General features: G+C 40.9%; 1 protein-coding gene across 9 annotated transcripts in view; it reads right to left on the reverse strand.

The window, feature by feature from the left end:
* LOC106977774 (E3 ubiquitin-protein ligase TRIM34-like) overlaps nt 1–21,513 on the reverse strand; it is a 67,128-nt gene that overhangs the window by 35,829 nt on the left and 9,786 nt on the right. For 3 of the 9 annotated variants that reach the window (XR_008290487.1, XM_053203595.1, XM_053203598.1), the window contains 6 exons: nt 16,655–16,677; nt 15,093–15,193; nt 14,761–14,787; nt 2,161–2,633; nt 1,411–1,506; nt 541–771 (listed from right to left, as the gene is read on the reverse strand). Coding sequence is in view for 8 of the 9 variants with exons in the window: in XM_053203595.1 (XP_053059570.1) it covers nt 541–771; nt 1,411–1,506; nt 2,161–2,633; nt 14,761–14,787; nt 15,093–15,193; nt 16,655–16,677 (951 nt within the window). In the remaining variant the exon portion in view is untranslated. Of the gene's footprint in view, nt 1–540; nt 772–1,410; nt 1,507–2,160; nt 2,634–7,647; nt 7,835–8,031; nt 8,056–10,807; nt 14,250–14,760; nt 14,788–15,092; nt 15,194–16,654; nt 16,678–21,513 lie in introns of those variants that run through there. The other 6 variants (XM_027052639.2, XM_053203596.1, XM_027052641.2 and 3 more) reach the window with 6 other exon arrangements.

Here is a 21,513-nt window from a genome sequence, read left to right on the forward strand (position 1 = left end):
TAAATATTATTTTAAGTCTTTTACAAAAGAAAAGCCCAGAATGAGATGGCTTCACTGGGTGAATTCTATTGAATGTTTTAAGAATAAATAATACTAGTCCTTCACCACCTACTTTTTGTTTGTTTGTTTTTCAGAAACTAGAAAAGGAGGGAGAAGAAAAATCTTAGTTCATTCTATGAGGGAAGAACAAGTCTCAGGATGTGAAGTTCATTTGTCTGTGACCAAGCTGAATCGGGAAGAGGTACCAGATAAGTCCTTAGCACTAGATCACAGATAACAGAGGCCCATAGACTATCCCTGGATACAAAGCAAATTCTCTCCACAGTCAGATTTCTGCACTGCACTTGATAAATAAATATGCAATTGTTCCTTGCTATTTATTCCTATAAGCTCTGACAGAGATGCAAGAAAGGGGTACTCTGCAGGGCCAAAGGAACCTTAGAGTCACCACCAGGAAGAGCAAAGCAACACGGGAGAGAAGGAAACTTGGTCTTCATTTTTCTCAAATCTCAGGTGCTGGCGCTTCTTCCCGAGTCTTACCTGCAGCATGTCCATCGTTGACCCCTGCAGCCGATGTTCCAGATCCGAGATGAGGTCGGTCAACAGCTGGCTGTGCTGGGCCAGTTCATCCTCAGCTTCAGCCAGCCTGCCTAGAACAGCTTTCTCCTCGTTTTCCAAATTCTGCAGCTCCCTCAGCTCCTCATACTCCAGGATGTCCTTCAGTTTTTTAAACTGTGCCTGGATACTTTGTCTCTCAGTTTGCATTTGTTTCTTCAGGAATGAGAAAGAGAGAGAGGTACCTGGGCTATCAGGCCGGGACTAGGAACCAGAAAGAACTCCTTTCTTTGGAAAGTTCTCACAGGGAAATGAAATAGAAGCCAGGGAGCAATTCTTGGGAAAGCTGACTTTTCCTATCATCTTTTCTCCATCACATTCCAAAATAATGGCCTCAAGTTTGCATTATTGAGGTTAACCCTGAGCCCCAATGGGATCCCTGGGTGTGGCTTAGCTTTCACACAGCTGTCCAGGACAACCAAGTCTCCTCATATTATTCTTGACCCCCACCCCTTCACCCTTGGCTGAAAACTGAATGGTGCGGACAGAACCATGAGTCATTGCTAAATGTCTTCCCCTAGAAAGATCAAAGACTCAAAATCACAACAGGAATGTAGCACAGAATTCACTAGCCATCTTCTATGTGAATACCTGCTTCTAAACATCTGTGTTCATTTATAATAGGTTCACTTCTCAGCCCCAACCCTTATCAGGGAAAGGATAAAGAAGAAGACCAATCAAATGACTTTTGGACATAGAAACTATCAGGGAACAAAAAGGAAGGAGGCTCTTTGTTAGTAAGGCCCAAGGTCCTGTCTAGACTTTTGTCAAACTCCCTCAGGAAACATCTCCTACCTTCCAGGAAGTTCTCTCTTCTCCGATACCAGCTTCCAACATCCTAGCTTCCTGCTGGTCTTCCCTCAGCTTCCATAGAGCTTCCTGGAGCTTCTTCTATGAGACAGGAATCACACCATAGTCAAGCTATGAGATTCCTCAGCATTAGCATAGGGTATAAATGAGGGGAAAAATCAGGCTGATCTCCAAAGAGACAAGAGTTTACAGAACCGGTGAAAATAGCAATTAGAATCCATGACTTGGAAGAAAACTTGAGGTGGTGGTGAATGTGTTCTTTAAGACTCAGGTGATGGACATCACCATCCCCTTGTCAAAAGAGAGTGACTGATTCTCTTTGTACCAGAAGAACAAGCTGAATCCTGCAGCCAGGAAAGAAATTACATCTCAATCTACCCTACTGTTCAATGGAGTGATGAGAGCCTCTCTTGGGCACGAAATCTCCACCCATCTAGCGCAAGGTACAAAAGTATCTACTTTTGGTTAAACCTGTGTGGTAGGGTTACAAAAAGTTGTAATTGAATGGAATGGCCAAAAATGTTCTTTAGGCAAAAAACAAAAACAAACAAACAAACAAACAAACAAAAAAATTGTCTTTCAGGTCTTAGAAGGTGAGAATAGAAAGACAAAATCACAGGCTTGGGCACAGCCTTCGGGTCTATGGTGACAAGGGAATGCAAGTTGAATACAAAGTGGAGATTGCTCATCAAGTATCGTTTTCTGCCTTGTGTTTCCTCCATCCTGGTCTCTTACCTGGTAGTCCTGGGCAATCTCCTCCATGAGGACCGTGTGGTGACCGCGGTGCTCCTGAGACCGTTCGCAAAGCCAGCAAATGATCTTCCCATCCGTCTTACAGAAAAGCAGGAGTTTCTCTTCATGGCGCTCACAGAGATTTATCTTCTGCCCCTCCTCGGGGCTCACCTTGACCTCTCTGAGCCTCTCCACTATGTTGGCCACATGCCAGTTAGGCCGCAGCTCCCCAGTACAGTACCTGATTCGGCACACAGGGCATCTGCTCTCCCCTCCTTGGTTTGTCGTGGACTCCTTGGTCTTTGCAGTGATGCAGGCCTGGCAGAAGCTGTGGCCACAGTCTAGGCTCAGGGGCTGTGTCAGGATGTCCAGGCAGATGGGGCAGGTCACTTCCTCCTGTAAGCATTTCAGGAGTTCAGAAGCCATAGCAGCTGCTCCCTGTCCTGACTTCTGTGGCTCTTCTTGCTCACAGATCCCTGCATGATTGGGAAGGTTAAAAGGGGGCAGAATAAGAAAGGTAGGAATAAAATTACACTAATTGCGCAGAAATCGAGGACAGGCCAAAATCATAATATCGAAGGACAAGAAAGAAAAGGTGGAGAAACAAGAAAGGAGCATGGGGACCTGGTAAACAGGACTTTTCTTAATAATTTCAAGTGCATTACTCCTGGTTCATGTGACAGGACAAATCCCATCTTTATCTGCGACGACTATTATTTTCCTTTTATTTTACTGAACAAAAAGATGACCTGAGGCTTCCTCTACCAAGACCCTTGTGTGACCTACCATCTCTCTTGCTTTTTCTTTGCCATCTCCAAAACACAACCCCACTGTAAAAAGCACCCATCCACATATGCCTTTGGGTTTTTATACCTGTCTTTCACTCAGCATGGATACTGCCCCTGACATCGGTATGACTCACTCTTACACTTCAGTAAACTCTCAACAAGTTCTCTTATCAAAAAGTCCTGCTCTAACTTACAGTGTAACCACTGACATCACTTACGAGAAGTTTGCAATGATTTCTCTTATCATGACATAATATATGACAGTATGTTTGTGTACACAGTAAAAGCAAACCCCTCATCAGACGTGTGAACAGAGGTGGTAAGTGACTTACAAAGGTCATTTATCTCCAATACAGAGTTGGGATCAACTTAACGTATTCAAAGCCCTCCTACAGAGGTCTGTCCCCTATCCCAATGAGCTAATCAAAGGCAAACAAAAGGACCCAATTAACACCCAGAACAATGGAAGGTGTGGGGATGAAGAGATCCAGACCAGCTGAGAGGTTCTGGGAAGTCCAGTGTTTATAAACAGTGAGATTTCAGCGTGGCCAGGAAAGAAACCAGGGACATTAACAGGACCCTAAAGGTGTGTATGTAGGGGGACAGTAGGGGAGATGGTATATACTCATAGGATCATATAAGTCAAATACCTGAAAAAAAAAATAGAAACACAGATGAAATGTTAGTCTTGACAAAGAAGTCTCAAAATATTGGGCAAGTTTATTCAATTAATTATCATTAATGATGAATTAAATGCCAGCAACTTGACTAATACCCATAAACACCAAAACAAGTCTAAACAGAGGGTTTAAACCCAAACGAGCGGGGGGGGCGGGGAGAGAGAGAGAAAGAGAGAGAGAGAAAGACTGAGAGACAGAGAGAGAGAGAGAGAGAGAGAGAAATCAAGAAACAGACTCTTAACTATAGAGAACAAACTGATGGTTACCAGAGGGGATGTGAGTGGGGGATGGGTTAAATAGGCAAGGAAGATTAAGGAGGGCACTTGCTGTGATGAGCATAATGTGTCATATGAAGCGCTGAATCACTATATTGTACACCTGAAACTAATATAACACTATACGTGAACCATATTGGAACTAAAATTTTTAAAAACAGAGGGTTTAAACCACTATGGACTTGGCATTCATAAATTAAGTAAGAGACCACACACACATATACACACACACACACACATACACAGCGTGTGCAAGAAGATGTGGAAAACACTACTAGAGAGATGCACATACTGTTGGGAAAACAAATAATGGGGTAAATAAAGGGTTATCCAAGAATTCCAACTTGAAAACAGAAGGGTTGAATTGAAAGCTGAAGAAAATGAAGGAAAGATGGGATGAGACAGGGGACACAATGTACTGGGTAGAGGAAGTGATCTGGTCACAGAAAACATGTCACCTTGTATGAGTTTCAAAAGGTCAGTGTGGCTGGGGTGCAGAAAATTGCTGGGCCTTTGACATCACATGAGCCTTCAGTGGCCATCAAATAGAACACTCCCCAAATTACACAACGTTTAGGGAATCTTTTCCAAGAGCAGGGAGAAATTATCAAGGTTTTCTCATCAGAGATGAGTAGGAGCATATTTAGCTCTGCACTCAGGCTGTGTGACAGATTAGGTGGATCCAGTCTGGAACTGGGAAGGTCAGGTGGGATGCCCACACAGCAACTCGGAGAAGGAGGACGATAGCTCAAGGGACAAGTTGATGAAGGAAACGGAGGGCAGCAGATAAGAGTGAGAGATAAGATGAGGTAAAGGATAGGGTTGGGAGTTGGGAACAAGGGGTTAACATCAGGCTTGGGATCTTTCTTCTGGTAAAGGTAACACTGGTTTACTCTTCTGGCGGGTAGTTTCTTGTTCGTTTTTCTGAGAAACCTACCAGGTTACAACGAAGTGGAAGGTCAGCTGTCTTGCAAGGCCACAATATTAACAGCAAAAATGGCCTGATGTGTAAAGTGCATTGGGACTAGGAAGACTTTATACAGACCTTAAATGTGGGCTGGTAAGCAAAGACTCGCTTTTCACAAGGGGATTGTGACTCTTTGGGCCAAATAGGTCTTGTTTAGGCCCCTGGAAGCTGTACTCATGGGATTTCACCAGGTAATCAGCCCTTTGTAGCGCTAGGCTTATGGATGGCAGGTTCACCCACATCTACCTAGTCTGGTTTCTTAAGAAGCTGAGATACCAGGGATAAAATACCTCCTGTATCACTGTAAGGGCCATCACTGATGGCTCACCTGAAGCAGCCATGCCAGCATGCTGTGTCTCCTGTCCTCTAGCCCCCAGATAAGCTAAATGAACCTGGAGGTTTGCGTCTTGTCAGGTTGCATGGATGGAAATGGTGACCCAAAGTGGAAACTACCGCCAGTGGTCAGTCACCACAACTGCAGCTGGTGGGTGTCACACAGTGGTAGCACAATGACACTCATTCTCTGATGGCCCTGTGGCCACAGTCTAGATTCAGGGGTTCTGTCAGGAGCTCCAGGCAAACGGGTATGTGGCAAAAAAGAGAGAAAGGGAAGATCTCAGTAATGATTAAGGTTTTGATGGCTGCCAAGCTTTGATGGTAAAGAACGATCTCCAGTATGAGACAACCGATAAGGTTTCCCTTTGCTCTACACAAGGGAGGGGAAAGCTATGAAGGCAGCATGGAGATCAATTTAAATCTACTAAAACTGTCCACTCATGCCACGTTCATCATGCCTAAAGGAAACCTGATGAGAATAAGGCAGCCATGCACTGCAAATATAATCCAGCTAATGGTAAAGATACTGAAAATAGTTCAAAGACCATATGAAGTAAGCCCCCAGCTGGAGAGACCATGGGTCAGATGAGGCTCTGACAAACAGGAAGATCAGAGGTAGGTATCTTATCAGAGGTAGATATTATATTATATGTACCTGTTACACGATAAAATCTACCCCTATTACATGATAATATCTAGCCAAGCTATGTTATGAACATGGAGTGAGGCCTCCAATTATTTCTCATCCCATTCAAGATACAACCAGTGCAGAGAAGCATCAAGAGCCTTCTACGGGAGGGAGCAACAGCGAATGCATCCTGCTGTAGGGCTGTGGGGTTTATTTTCACACTAGGGCTATAAGGAGCTAATGACAAAGCAGCTGCTGTCACCACTGACACAGGAGGAGGAATGGGCAAAGGGGCTGGAGTTGCCATACATGGGGGAGGAGCTCACTGCTACTTAAGCCGTGACCGAAGGGCTCTGTGGCAATCTGGGAGATAGATACGGGAACATGAGTGGTATCTGTCTGACAGAACTCCCAGGTCAGCTGGCTGCCACAGGTGTCAGGACCCTACTCATGGGTCTTCTCCATACATCTGAGCTCGTGAGAATGCAAACTCGACATGTTCCAGAGGCGAGAGCTAAGGACAAGCAAAAGGACATAAAAAGACAATTAACTATGTAAAAGTCCAAACAGTAAAGATACACACAAAATTTGATTCTTTTGTGACTAAACCAAACTGTTTCTCTAAGTATGATGAAGCCACGAGTTATGGACATATATGGGAAAGAGTCGCTTTGCCTAAGTAGAATGGGAAAAGAAAATTGTGCTGTTTCATTTGCCAGGTAGTCATCTAATACTATTTAATATGAACTCCTTATAAAACTAGCAAAATGAAAAAGGAAGCAGAAAAGTAAACAAATCGATTCTAAAACCCTGTGATCATTGGCATGACAAGAGGTGTACTATTTGAGTTCAGAAGTCAGGTGCCAGTCACTGACCAGTGGCTGAGAGGGGCACAAGGAATATGTATCAGAGGTAATAACCTCCAAAATCAGCTTTGATAAAGTGACGTTTGTCAGATGAAGTAAAGTCAGGCAGGGTGGGAGAAGAGATCTGACGTGACGGGTGTCCCCCATCCCGCTGTAAGGGGGATGCAGCTGTACCTCCTATGGGAAGGGGGTGGAGTAAACAGAGGCTCCCCTGCTGTAAACTCCCTTCCCTCCTGGCTCTCAGGATTCTGTAACATACTTCTTCCCACATCTTTTTACATCGTTAACAACAACAATTTGTTTATTAAAAGTCAGAAAAGACCCCACTTCTGGAGAATGCTCCCCTCACTCCTGATCTCGCGGGCAACCTGTTTCCGAGGCAGATATGGCCTGGGAGAAGGATGAGTAAGGTTGGTCATTCTCAAGGACCTTCTAGACGAGTTCACAGATGAAGGCTGCAGGTCCTGCCGGTTATCACCCCAAGCTCCTAGGCACAGACAGGCCAAGGTAGTGAAAATTTATCTAGAGTCATGCAGAAATACTTTATTGTTAGGCGATAGGCATTCAAACGTTAGGATTCAAAGATCCTTCTGCCTTCGGTCTTGCTGTGGAGAGCAGGAACTTACTACCTCTGAAAAATGGAGGATTCTGGCTTGTCCTCAGCAAGGTGCAATTCACACTTGCAGAATGGGAAGGAGAATCTCCAGGGTAGACTCTGCCTGGAGAAACGAAGGTTCCTTCCAAGAAAGAACAAAAAGCCCTTCCATTCCAGTCTTCACAGCTCCCTTCTTTGAGGACTGCGCCTCCTCCAGCCGGCCTTCCCCACCCTCCCCGCCCCCCACACCCCCTCCCCCGACTTGCACCCCTACCCAGCACTCTCAGCAGGAAGGCTGCAAGCTGGGCGTTGCCCCGCCCTTCACAGCAGCTGCGAGACCCCACGTTAGACTCACCCCAAAATTCGGTTCTTCTCCCCACCGCTGCCCTCCGCAAACTACTGCACACAGCTTCCGACACCAGGGGAGAAGTCCTGCCTCCCCGAAGAAGAGTAGAGGCAGACGTGGTCAGGATCCTTTCCCCAAACCAGGCGCTAATCTCCGCTGAGACCCGGAGGAGCAAAGTGAAAACGGAAGTTGAATTCTTGGGGGAAGGCAGGACAGGAGGAGAGGCCACCGACCAATGGGAGGCCTCCGCATAGGACCCCCCCCCCCGCCCCCCTCCCGCCCCCCAGGAAAATGACCAGGTTTCCGAGCCGTGGCCGGATGGGCCCGGGATTGCGCTCCTGCTGCTCCCGTGCTTTATCAGGGTTAAGGAGTCCTTTGGAGAAGGAGGCTTACCCGAGCAGTGTAACTTCGCACACACCCGCCTTGCCTTTTTCCGCTACAAATGAGCTGTCATGGGGAGGGAATAAAATTCCTCCTTTCCCACAAGGAGGACCAGCACTTGAGGCTGGCCTGGGGCGGCCACATGGGCAGGCTGTCTACAGTTCCGCATCCCCCCGCTGGGGTCTGTGAATCTGACCGGTGTGTGTCCTCATCGGCGTGTGAGAGGGCAGGACTCCGCAAATCTGGCATTACCTCACTCAGGTGGTCAGTCAGGGGCTGTCACAGAGTGGTAACACAACGAAGCTGACCTTCAGATTTTGGATTCAAGACGGCCAAAAATGACGCTTTTTATACGGAGGCTGGGAAGATGGAGCTGTTTCAAGTGTCACGTTGGGCAACGCATCTAATACTTTTCAGCATATAATCTCTAAAATCCTAGCATAATAAAAACGAAGCAGGAAAATAATCGTGAAGGTTAATGTCATGTGTCAACTTGACTGGCCCCGAGGTTGCCCAGATTAAACATTTCTGGGTCTGTCTGGGAAGTGGTTGTTTCTAGATGAGATTATCATTCAAATCTGTCGACTCAGGTTGTCTTCACCAGTGTTGTTGGGCATCATTGAATTTGTTGCGGGGCCTGAGAAGAAAAAGGGATTCATCCCTTTTATTTCCTGCCTGCCTGTTTGAGCCGGGATACAGGTCCTCTCCTGTCCTTGGACTGGAATTTACACCATTACCCACCCCAGTTCTCAAGCCTTTGGTCTCGGACTGAATTACACCACCAGCTTTCCTAGGTCTCCACTTTGCAGCCACCAGATCCTGGAACTTCTCAGCCCCAAATAATCATGTGAGCCAATTCCTCATAATAAATCTCCTTCATATTGGTTCTGTTTCTCTGGAGAACCCTAACAATTCTAAAATTCTATGTCAAGTGGCATTGGTGAAGTGTGATAATGACAATGATAACAAAACAGGGAAGCTGTGCAGTTTCAAAGAATGCATGCCAAACAGTGATGTAGGAGAGCCAACTGTACAAGGAGGGTGTTGTAAGGGTGATAATGTTTAACATTTTTTTTTTTGTTTATTTTTAAAGGAGAGAGAGACAGAGTGCAAGCGGAGGAGGGGCAGAGAGAGAGGGAGACACAGAATCTGAAGCAGGCTCCAGGCTCTGAACTGTCAGCACAGAGGCAGAGGCAGACAGAAGGCTCGAACCCAGGAACAATGAGATCATGACCTGAGCTGAAGTCAGACGCTTAGCTGACTGAGCCATCAGGTGCCCCTGATAATGTTTAAAAAGTCAACTTTAATCCCAAAAGACCTGGTCAGATAAGAGGAAGTCACTGTAAAAAAAAAAAAAAAAAAGGAGTTTTGATGGGATCTGCAGTCTGAATGAGTCAGTCTGGAATGTAGCTGTCATTCACAGGAGGAAAGGTAGTTAAAATAAAGAAGCTTTCCTACTCTCTCTTTTCTCATGGGTCTTAGGATATTGTTAACATGCCCCTTCTTCTGATGTCCTTTCATATTATTTAACACCAAACAAGCATTTCATTTTGTTTTATTCACAGTCGTCAAGATGCCCCTTATGGAAATCCTTCCTATGTGTTCTGGCTGATCTCCCAGGTGAGCTCAGTTTCTGGGTGGCAGCAATGACCCAAGGAGAAGGATGAGCAAAGTTAGTAATTTTGTGTGCGTGAGCTGCTGGAGATCTCGGAGTTTGAATTTGGAAAACTTGTAGGACTAGAAAACACCAAAGGAGCTGTAGAGGGACTGACTGTCACACCATTAAGGTTCCCAGACCCGGGGACAGGGTGTTAGGAATTTATGTGGAGAGCACTGCAGAAATCCTACATGATTAATACTGACAGGCGTTAATTTGTTAAGCTTCAAAGAACTTTCTGACTTTACCCTACTGTCTTCCTCATAGCATCTTTTGCATCCCTGAGCAAAACCAGGCCTCTCTCTCTCTTCTGTTGCACTCAGTGCACAACTGGTCCAGAGTCCTGGGCCATGGCCCACAGAGATGCCATAAGTTCTTTATCTAGGGCTTCCTTTGCTTGAATTTCTCTCTGGCAGTCCTTGCTGAAACAAGGTTACTCCTGGAGGTGAGGACTCAGCCACTATACCTTGAGTTAGAAAATGAATACGCAGGGCGCCTGGGTGGATCAGTCAGGTGAGTGCTGATTTCAAGGTTCATGGGTTTGAGCCAGGCATTGGGCTCTGTGCTGACAGCTCGGAGCCTGGAGCCCGCTTCGGATTCTGTGTCTCCCTCTCTCTCTCTGCCCCTGCCCTGCTTGTGCTCTGTCTCTCTCTGTCTCTCAAAAATAAACATTAAAAAATTAGGGGAGCCCAGGTGGCTCAGTTGGTTAAGCATCAGACTTCAGCTTGGGCCATGATCTCATGGTCTGTGACTTTGAGCCTTGCATCAGGCTCTATGCTGACAGCTCAAAACCTGGAGCCTGCTTTGGATTCTGTGTCTCCCTCTCTCTCTCTCTCTCTCTCTCTCTCTCTCTCTGCCCCTCCCCGGCTTGTGCTCTGTTTCTCTATCAAAAAAAAAAAAAATAAACATTAAAAAAATTTAATTTAATATGCAGAAGTGCAAAGCAACAGAGAGAAATGCAGCAGGAAACCTACTGTATTACTGATATTATCAGTGGCAATATCAGTGGCCACCCCCAACTTCAAATTTCATGAGGTTAGGCAGGAACTTTCCCTATTTTGTTGCTTATTGCCTCAGATCTATTAGAAGTCATTTCATATAAAGAATGATAAATAGGTAGATACACAGATATATAATTTTAAAAACATTTTTAATTGAATGGAACATTTTGATGATAAATCATGCTTCTATACACTGTTCTTGCTCTGAACACAGTTGCTGCCACATCATAGAATTCAGTTACTCTTCTGGTATCAATAACATATATTGGATTCCCCTTTGATCATTTTTTATTGAAGTATAATTGACATACATTATATTAGTTTAGGTGTACAACATAATGTTTCAACATTTGTACACATTGTGAAATGTTCACCACAATAAATCAAGTTCCTATCTATCACCATAGTGAATCAAGAAAATGTTTTCTTTCCTGTGATGAGAACGTTTAAGATTTACTTTTGTAGCAACTTTCAATTTTGCAACACAGTATTATTTGCTATAGTCATCAGACTGTATGTTGCATGAGTTATTTTATAAGTGGAAGTCTTTACCTCTTGATCCCCTTCATCCATTTTGCCCACCTCCAAACCCCCATCTCTAGCAACCACCAATCTGATCTCTGTATCTATGAATTTTGTTTTATTTGCTTGTTTTGTTTTTTAGATTACACATATAAGTGAAAACATATGGTATTTGTCTTTCTCTGTCTAAATTCACTTAGCATTACACCCTCAAGGCCCATCTGTGTTGTTGAATGTCAAGATTGCATTCTTTTTTATGGCTGAGTAGTATTCCATTGCATATATCTCACATCTTTTTTATCCATTCATCCATTGATGGGCTCTGGGTTTGTTTCCACATTTGATAAATTTTAATCAATTTTTCACATCTCCTCTTTTCTTCCTACGGTTTATGTGGATTGGTGTTTTATCTGTTTCCACCGATATACTTTAACCACATTAACTTTTGCTTTATTTACCCTAAGATTTTCTCAAATGCAAAAAGTATTAAAAATCCGTGGGCCAAAGGGGGAGATATTTCATTAGATTCCTCTGCAAGCAGGAGATATAATGACTGGAGGGGAAATACAGAGCCCTAAGAAAGATTTCTTTTTCCCGGTAACTCAGAAGATAATAAGCTGGAATGTGGAACATAGACACGTACTCCGCTCTGGTGAGAAAATATGTTTGGTGAGAGAAGCATAGTAAATTCAGATGTTCTGCTTGCCCAAGTTTTCAGGTATCTTGACAGGACCCGACTTCCCCACTGATTTCTCTCAGCTGCAAAGCTAATGTTTCCTAAGAATGTCCCAAGATACTGACCATGGATGTGGGGTCATTTCAGAGATTCAGATGAAGAGTAAAACCATGGATGTTGGATCTGTGCAAGGATTGGCAAAGGAAGAAGTACTGGGTAGAGAAGAGGTCCTTGGGTGAGGAAGCTCATTTCTTGTGAACACTGCAATCAATACCACTATGCTGCACTCGTCACACAGTGAGACTCTGAGCTCTCCAGTCCCATCCAGTTTTAACCAGATATAACTAAAAACACATCTATTCCTACTATGTCTTCATTAACCATCCTACTCCATCCCATTATTCCCTTTCTGAAATATGTGGGAATGCAAAATGGTATAACCACTTTGAACAAAATCTAGAAGTTTGTATAAAAAAGAAAAAAAATACTAAAATTCAACAATTGAACTTATAGCTTAGGATACCCAGGACAAACAAAACTTGTTCTGTTTCCACAAACAGAGGTATTATTCTAAAAAAACAGTACCCGTTACCTATATGTCAACATTATGAAACTTGAACAATTGGAGGAACAAAACAAAAAACATGAAGGCACTAGAAAGTGACAAAACACTAGAATCTACAGTGTAATCGACCATGGGAAGAAGGGAATACTACTGGAGGAGTTTCCTGGTTTTGTGGGTTTTTATTTGAAAGCAAACCTCAATTAGTAGTAAGTAGGACATTAAAACTCAGCAACATACAGACTTATTAACTTGAAGAGCAAGAAGAATAATTTGAGGATGTATCTGCAGCTGAAAAATGGCAAAAGAATGTCTGTGAAAGAGAGATCCAGAGAAGGAAATCCCAAACTGTACGTACACTCAGCAACAATCAGAACTACACTTGTTTGAGACAGATACCAAGTAGCCCAAATAGAGCTACAAGAACTGACTAGAGATTTCACCTGCTGCAAAATGCAGGGGAGAATTTAGGATTTGAGTTCAACCAAGTTAACTACCTGAAGAAAAAAATATTCTTCAGAAAAATTAACTGAATCCAGAGTCTTTACATCCCATTCACAATCCCCCTGGGGGAATTTTAGGTACATGTTAAAATTGTTTAACATACAAAGAAAATAGAAAACATGGTCCATACTCAAGAGCAAAAGCAATCAATAGAGATCAACACCAAGATAATCCAGATATCATATTTACAAGGATTTACAACAAAAAAAGACAACGACTTAACAGCAGTCCTCAAATCTAAGGTTAAGGTTATGAAAGAAAATATGGTTATACTAATGAGCAAATAGGAAATGTCAAAAGACAAATAAAAATAGTTTTGTTACTTGAAATTCTAAAACTAAAAGCCACAATCACTCAAAAAATAATGTAGGACTGGCTTAAGAGAAATCCAGGATCACAAAAGAAAGACTAAGTGAACTTCAAAGTAGATTAATACAAATTATCCAATATGAAAACAATGAACAGAGCCTCAATAATCTGTGAAAAAAAATATCAAGGTACTGACATAGGCTTAAACCACAGAACAACTACTAAAGTACAACAATAACAAAACTATAAAGGTAGTTGAATTAAATGAGAAACAAAAAGGTAAAAAGTGCACATTCATTTTACATACATGCAGAAAAGCATGCACAAAGACATTCTAAAATAAAAGGAGAAAGGATGGAAGCAGGTAAGCTCAGGTGTAGATGAGCCCAGGACAAGAGGTGCCACACAGAAGTGGATGAGAGACTAAGAAGGTTCAGGAGCTCGGTGGGCACAGGGTGATGGGGCCTGGACAGTTCAAAGGATTAAAATATGGATAAGCAGTCTGAGAAAAGCAACATTTAGAAAATTTGTAGATGAGTGATCCATGGTTTGTGACATTGAAAAATGAGACAATGCCTGCTTCATAGTCTAGGAAAACCCCAACATGACAGGGAGGAACAGCCATGGAAAGAGTCAAGACCTTGGGATCAGATGTGTAAGACTCCTCAAAGGCTTTATACTCAAATTTATTCTGTAACCCAATAACCCAGTAGCCAAATTGAGGTTTGTATCTGGAGAAGACATTTTGATAATCTGTACCTTGTCTAACAGCATATTTTATATTACGGAAACATGTTCTACAGTATACTCCTAGGATCCAAGCAGTCTTCTTGGACACATCTATTTCCCAGTAATGTTTCCCTGAAGAGAAGTTTTGGGAGCCCAAGATACCATAATTATAAGATTTAACAGGCCAAATTGGCATAGGCATTACTTGTCTCTGATCTTCTGAAAGGACAAGGTTTAAATTTAGGTTGATTGGATTCAGTGTGATGTCCACTGTAGGGAAAAAAAAATTATAAGATCAGGTAAGATATATGAGATAGGTTTATCTAGTGAAGAGGGACCATGGGAAGAGACCAGGTAGAGCTTGTATTATGGGTTGGGGAAGGGGGCAAAACACTGGAGAAATGTATTTATATATATATATAGATATAGAGAGAGAGAGAGAGAGAGAGAGAGAGAGAGAAATATATAATATTATATATATTATACTAAATATATAGAGAGAAATATATAATATTATATATATTATACACATATATAATATATATAAACACATGGGGCTAAGATCATGAGATCTCTGAAATCACAAAAAAATTCTTTAAAGTAAGCTTCACACCAAGCACAGAGCCCAACATGGGACTTGAACTCACGACCCTGAGATCAAGACCTGAGCTGAGATTAAGAGTTGGACGCTTAACTGACTGAGCCACCCAGGTGCCCTGAAATCACAAATTTCTGAAAGGGGATCAGAACCCAGGGATTTGAAGAACCAGTAACTTCTTACCCCAGTAGCACTGGACATGTGTTAGCTCTGAAATGATAAAAGATTCAATGATGTTGATTAGAAGCAAATGATTAAGCACCAATACCTATCTCTTCTCCAAAGAAGGGCCAGCAGACGGGAGCCCTGGTAGACCATAAACTGGTAATTGAGATGATGAAATGGACACCTAGCTATTCCCCCTTAGATATAACCACATCTCCTAAAGCAATATTCCTCCTTCTCTGAAAACCCTCCTCCTTTCTATCCTCTCTTTGAAACTATACCAGCTCCCCAGTTAAGTCCCTGAAACCACAGGGCTCCCATACCCGCCCTCCTGTCCTGGCTCTCCTCACCTCTATGTATGCGCAGCATTGCCCTCAGATCTGGAGCATGGAAGGAACTCTTCAGTCTTCTTGAAACAGTTTTTGGCTTCCTTAGTGTCCAGATCTCACTCCTAGGCATGACAAAAAAATGTTGTTCCTGTATCTCTTTCCTTGTATCCTAACAACACAGCTGCCTTCCTCTCTCCTTCCATGCTACTGATGCACTTGATCCCTCCTCCCTCAGAAGCCTGACCTGGGGGGAAGGGAGAATCCTGATGCTGGAGCCAGAAGCAATGTGCTTATGTCTCCCTTCCCATTTGCCATCTGTGTGACCTTGGGAAGGTTTTCATCTCAAAGAAACAGTTTCTTCTTCTAAAAATGGAATAATTAACCCTTTTCTTGATACCTCGTGGACATAATAGAAAATTTGATGAAATAATGTGTAGAAAAACCCTTAGCTACCTCTAAAAAAGGTATGCAATATGTCGGAAATTCATCACGGTGGGTCTTTCATGGAGAGTTCATAGATGTGTGCTCCCAGGCAGATAGATCAGTAGTGAGGCTGAGGATCCTATCTATGATGTGAGATCCATAGGTCTCTTTTTGAGAGGCTGTGAACTTGTGCCTTAGTCCAAAGCCTGAACCCCAGTGGTATGACCCACAAATAACATTGGAGATTTCCGGTGTTCTGAAAAAAGTTTAAAACCCTTGGTAAAGGAGAAGTATGACCACCAAACTACAAAGGTTAGTATTTCATGTGTTTGTAAGGAATTTAATGCTTTCAGGTGGGTTGGCAATGTAAGCCACAAGAAATACACTTTCCCATAGAAGCTTCTAATGTGTGTGAACGGGAAAAAATTAATTATATCCGTAAGGTCAAAGTCACTAACGCTGGGGCTCATGTTTGTTTTTGGAAATCTAAAGAGAACCTTGTAAAATGACCTAATGTTTTATTTAAAAAAAAATTTTAATGTTTATTTATTTTTGAGAGAGAGACAGACAACATGAGCAGAGGAGGGGCAGAGAGAGACAGAGACAGAATCCGAAGCAGGCTCCAGGCTCTGAGCTGTCAGCACAGAGCCCAATGTGGGGCTCAAACCACAAACCGTGAGATCATGACCTGAGCCAAAGTTGGACGCTTAACCAATTGAGCCACCCAGGCTCCCCAAATGACCTAATCTTTTATGTTCCCATGTAAGCAAAGTAACTATAAAGGAACTGCCCTTATAACCTATTTTAGGACTTGATGAAGCCCTCCATGTGATAGGACAAGCACCTGTGGAGTACAGGAAGAAGAGCAAGGACAAAGTGAAGTCACAGGACTCTAATAGTGAAATCCCTGATCCTTATTACCCTTACTGGCCCTACCTCTGTGACCTCCAGCCACTGAATTCACTAGCATAGAATCTCGTCTATTTTCAATAGATAAGGAACACTTAAATCCTTGTCTATGACCAGCAATTTAAAAAATACTACATCCAAATTTCCCTGATTTGGAAGATTTTTCATTCTGATTGACCATCAGATCACTCTTATGGCTACAAACCTTTCTTCAGAACACAAAAGTACAACTCCTGGTCACCCATACGCACCATTTCATGATTCCACTCATGTCCTAGGGAGAAGAGAGAAAACATGAGTCAAGGAGTATAAAGAGTAACGCAGGATTAATGAAAGAAAAAATAGAAAAACACTAGAGAAAATCAGGGAAATCAAAAGTGAACTATTTAAAAATATCAACAAATTTGACAGATTTTATACAGACATACCATGAAAAATGAGAAGTGAAATTATTAAAACCAGGAATAAAAGGGAAGACATCACTACTGACTTTTGCAAAAATTAATAAGAATATAAAGGCTATGAACAATTATATGCCAACAACTCATATAATCTAGATGAAATGGGCAAATTCCTAAAAACACAGAAACTGCCAATACTGATTCAAGAAGAAATAGAAAATCTGAATAGACCTAACACATGTAGTGGTTAGATTGGAAATCAAGAACTTCCTACAAAGAAGTCAGGCCCAGATGGGTCCAGTGGTGAATTCTAATAAAGGTTTAAAGAAGAAATAATAAAAAAAAAATACTTCACAAATTCTTCCAAAAAATAGAAAAAAAGGGAACAATTCCCAACTCATTCTATGAAGCCAGTACTACTATGATACTAAAATGAGACAAACATCAGAATTAAAGTGAACTACAGGCCAGCATTTCTTATGAGTATAGATGTAAACTTCACCAAAATACTAAAAAACTGAATCCAGCAAAATATGGAAAATTATCTATATACCATGGCCAAGTAGGACTTATCCCAGAAATGCAAAGTTGATTTCACATAAGAAAAACAATTAATGTAATTCATTATATTAATAGAATAAAAGTAAAAGCCACATGAATAGACACAAGGAAAAAAACATTTGACAAAATTCAATATCCCTTCATGAAAAAAAAAATAGTAACAGCCCACTAGAAATAGTGGGGGAACTTCCTCAGCCTGACAAAGGGAGTCTATGAAAAACTCAAAATTAATGAAGAACTAAATGCTTTTTCCCTGAAATTAGGCGCAAGAATGTCTACTCTTACTACTTCTATTTAAAGTGGTACTAGAGGGACTCCTGAGTGGTTCAGTCAGCTGATCTTGACCAGCTCAAGTCAGGCTCTCACGGTTGATGGCATTGAGCCCCACATCAGGCTCTATGCTGACAGCAGGGGATTCTCTCTCTCTGCCCCTCCCCCACTCTGTCTCTCAAAAAAAAAATTTTTTTTTTAAACAGCAAAAAAAAAAAAAAAAGCCCATAACACTATGGTACTAGAGGTTCTAGTCAAGGCAATTAGCCAATAAAAACAAACAAACAAAAAAAAGCATTTATGTTGGAAAGAAGTAAAACTAGCTCTATCTGCAGAATACATAGTTCATATATAGCAAAACTCTGTTCCATACACTGCTTATTGGTAACCTCTTCCACTTCTTAAATTTCAGCTCACATGCAGGTGTCACTGATCCCAAACTTTACATAATCTGATCATGGCCTATTGTCTATAATCATGTATACAGGATAATACATCACACAATGAAGAAGAAACAGGTACTAGAATCTCAAAGTATCTAAAATATAACCTACTATTCACCAACTAATTGTTTTCTCTCTTATATCCATTTGTCAAATACGGTACCAATATTCATTCAGTCCCTGTCCCAAACACTAAAACACCCTACCAAGCCAGTCCATTCCACATCCTTAACTTCTTTCAACTAATTTGCATTTCCACATCATCACCACTATGGATTTATTTGTTTTCAACAATATATACCAATATATTTGGCCTTACCTTTAAATGCCACCAGCTGGGTTTACAACGAAATCAGAGGAATAGTTTTGCTTCTCTGTGTTAGTATAGTTTGGTCGTACATGACAAAGAAGCCAACTAGCATTGCCTTAAACTCCTCGCCCCACCCCACGCCCCCAAAAAAAGATGTGGCCAGAGAGGTACTATTTCAGTCACAGATGGATCTTGAAGCTCAAATACTATCATGTATCTAGTCTTTCTATGTCTCATAATTCTCCTTCTTCTCTGTCTGTTGACTTTATTCTCAGACTGTAATTGATAGCAACTTTAAAATCTCCTGGTTTACATTCGTTTCAGTGATATAATTCCCATGCAAAAGGACAACTTTCTTCACTGTGACAATACATTCTGATGCTCCAAGCCACTGACCAAAATTGGGTCATATGCTCAACTGCATGGTTTGTGGGAATATAGGAATTAGATAAACTAATTTAGGTAAGATTAACCCATCCATCCTTGATAATGTTGATTTTCTCAGTCCCAAACAAGTAGATGTACAAAAATAGACACATTGGCGTGTCATCAGAAAAAAAATCCCAGGTGTTGTTAAGAGAAAAAGGGGAAAGGATACTAAGCAGATAAAATAATAAGTGCCATCTTCACTCCATCATTTAATTGCCTATCATCATTCATACATGTGTAATTCTACAAAATTTCTAAAACGAAAATGACCCAATATAATAACTATGACAAAAACATTAAGAAGTACCTCCTTTCCTAAGGGAAAGAACCTAAAATCTCATCTAATTTTTCATCCATTTTCAAATACAGCATGTCTCTGTTAGCTCATTCTTCCCAGTCAGTATTGAATGTAGCCCTCATGCAAACAACAGCCCCTCTAACAAACAATAGACATATAATGTCCAAAGAACAACAATGAAGATCTGGATAAAAAGAGCTGTTATAAGAACTTTCAGTAGACAGGTTATGAGGGGACAGCACCACAATCAATAGTATATATCTTAACATTTTGGAAAAGAACATCCAAATTCCCTAATCTAGTAAAAGAGTAAGTTCCTTGGTTGGCCCATTTGTCATTCTTTGAAGATTTTATCTAAATATGGGATGTTAATCCCACAAAATTTATAATGTTTATCTACTGAGTATTGTTTTTATTACAAGTAAACAGATACAACTTAAGCTAGCTTAAGTGAAACAAATGCCTGGACAAGTAACATAAACACAATGGTTGTGTGAAGTTGGAAATTGAAAGAGTTGTGAAGAGCTTGTGGATGAATTATAAACAAGGGAAAGGAATAAATAAGCCTACATAGTTTTTGGTTTTACTCAGATGTAATTAAAATACCATAAAATTCATCTTTTATAGTGCACAATTTAGTAGGGTTTAGTACATTTATAATGTATATTTACCATCACCACTATTTAATTCCAGAACAATTTCATTATTGCAAAATGAAACTGTACACTCACTAGCAACCATTTCATACTTGCCTCCTCTCCAGAGCCCCCTGACAACCAGTAATCTAATTTTTATGTCTTTGGATTTGTCAACTACAGACTTTATATAAACAGAATCCTACAATAGGGAACTTTTGTGTCTGCCTTCTTTCACTTATGTTTTCAAGGTACATCCATGTTGTAGCATCCGCTAGTGCTTAATTTCTTTTTAGAGCCAAATAATTCCATTGTTTGGATATAACACATTTTGCTTGTGCATTCTTCGCTTAATGGACAATTGGGTTGTTTCCACTTTTGAGCTACTACGAACAGTGCTGCCATGAACTTCTGTATACACGTTTAGTTGTGGACATAGGTTTTCATTTCATAGGTGTGTACCTAGGAATGGAATTGCTGAGCCATACGGTAACTATCTTTAACCTTTTGAGGAACTGACAAGCAGTTTTCCAAAAGTAGCTTCACTATTTTACATCTTCACTAGCAATGTATAAAAGTTCCAATTTCTCCACATCTTTGTCAATCCTTGGTAATGTCCATTCTTTGTTGTTTTTTTTTTTTTTTTTTTTTTGGTGGTATTATCATTGTGGTTTTGAGTTTACATTTCCTTGATGGCTAATGAAATCAATCATCTTTTCATGTGCTTACTGACTATTTATATATCTTTTTTGGAGAAATATCTATTCAAGCCCTTTATCCATGTTTAAATTGGGTTGTCTTTTGATTATTGAGCTGTTAGAGGTTTTTTATACATCATGAATACTAGGCCTTATCAGATCCATGATTTGAGAATATTTTCTCCCATTCTGTGGGATGTTTTTTCACTTTCTACATGGTGTCCTTTAAAACACAACAGTTTTTAATTTTGATGAACTACAATTTATTTTATCTTTGGCTGTTTCTATTCTGGGTGCCATATCTGTGAAGCTATTGCCTAGTAAAAAGTCACAAAGATTTATACCTATGTTTTCTTCTAAGAGTCTTATAATTTGTGCCCTTACATTTAGATTTTTGATCTGCTTTGAGTTAATTTTTGTATATGGTGTGAAGTAAGAGTTTAACTTCATTTTTTTGCATGTGGATATTCTATTTTCCCAGCCCAACTTATTAAAAAGACCTATTGCAGTTTTTACCAAAATTTGTTTGGTATCATAATCACTTAGAGAACCTGGTAAAAAAATGCAAAAGCTATCTTACTACAATGGGCCTGAGGAGCTAAGGTTTTTTTTATTTTTTTTATTTTCATTATTATTATTATTTTTACTTTTATTTATAGCACTCTAGGTGATTCTGATACAAAAAAAAAGGTATGATGCAAGCATCAGAGACAAAGGAAACCAGCCAACACATGAAAGTCAACTATCCTTCTGCTTGATATCAAGAATAAAACAAAAGAAGTGTTTGGAAATCCAGCAAAGAAAGGCAAGAAGATATACAGGAAGTCAAGCAAAAATATGAAAAGTCTGTAATTCCCTGAATGACCATCATACTTCATGCTCAGGACCATAGTCAGACTATTAATGCTTAAAAAAAAAAAAACCTGTCTAAATTTTAACATTAGTTCAAATTGTTCCCTCAAGTCTGTAGATATATAGTAGGGGGTGCCTGGGTGGCTCAGTCTGTTAAGCATCAGACTCTTGATTTCGGCTCAGATCATGATCTCCAGTGGTTTCATGCACCAT

Source organism: Acinonyx jubatus, chromosome D1 (genome assembly GCF_027475565.1).
Source record: "Acinonyx jubatus isolate Ajub_Pintada_27869175 chromosome D1, VMU_Ajub_asm_v1.0, whole genome shotgun sequence".
Taxonomy (NCBI): Eukaryota; Metazoa; Chordata; class Mammalia; order Carnivora; family Felidae; genus Acinonyx; species Acinonyx jubatus.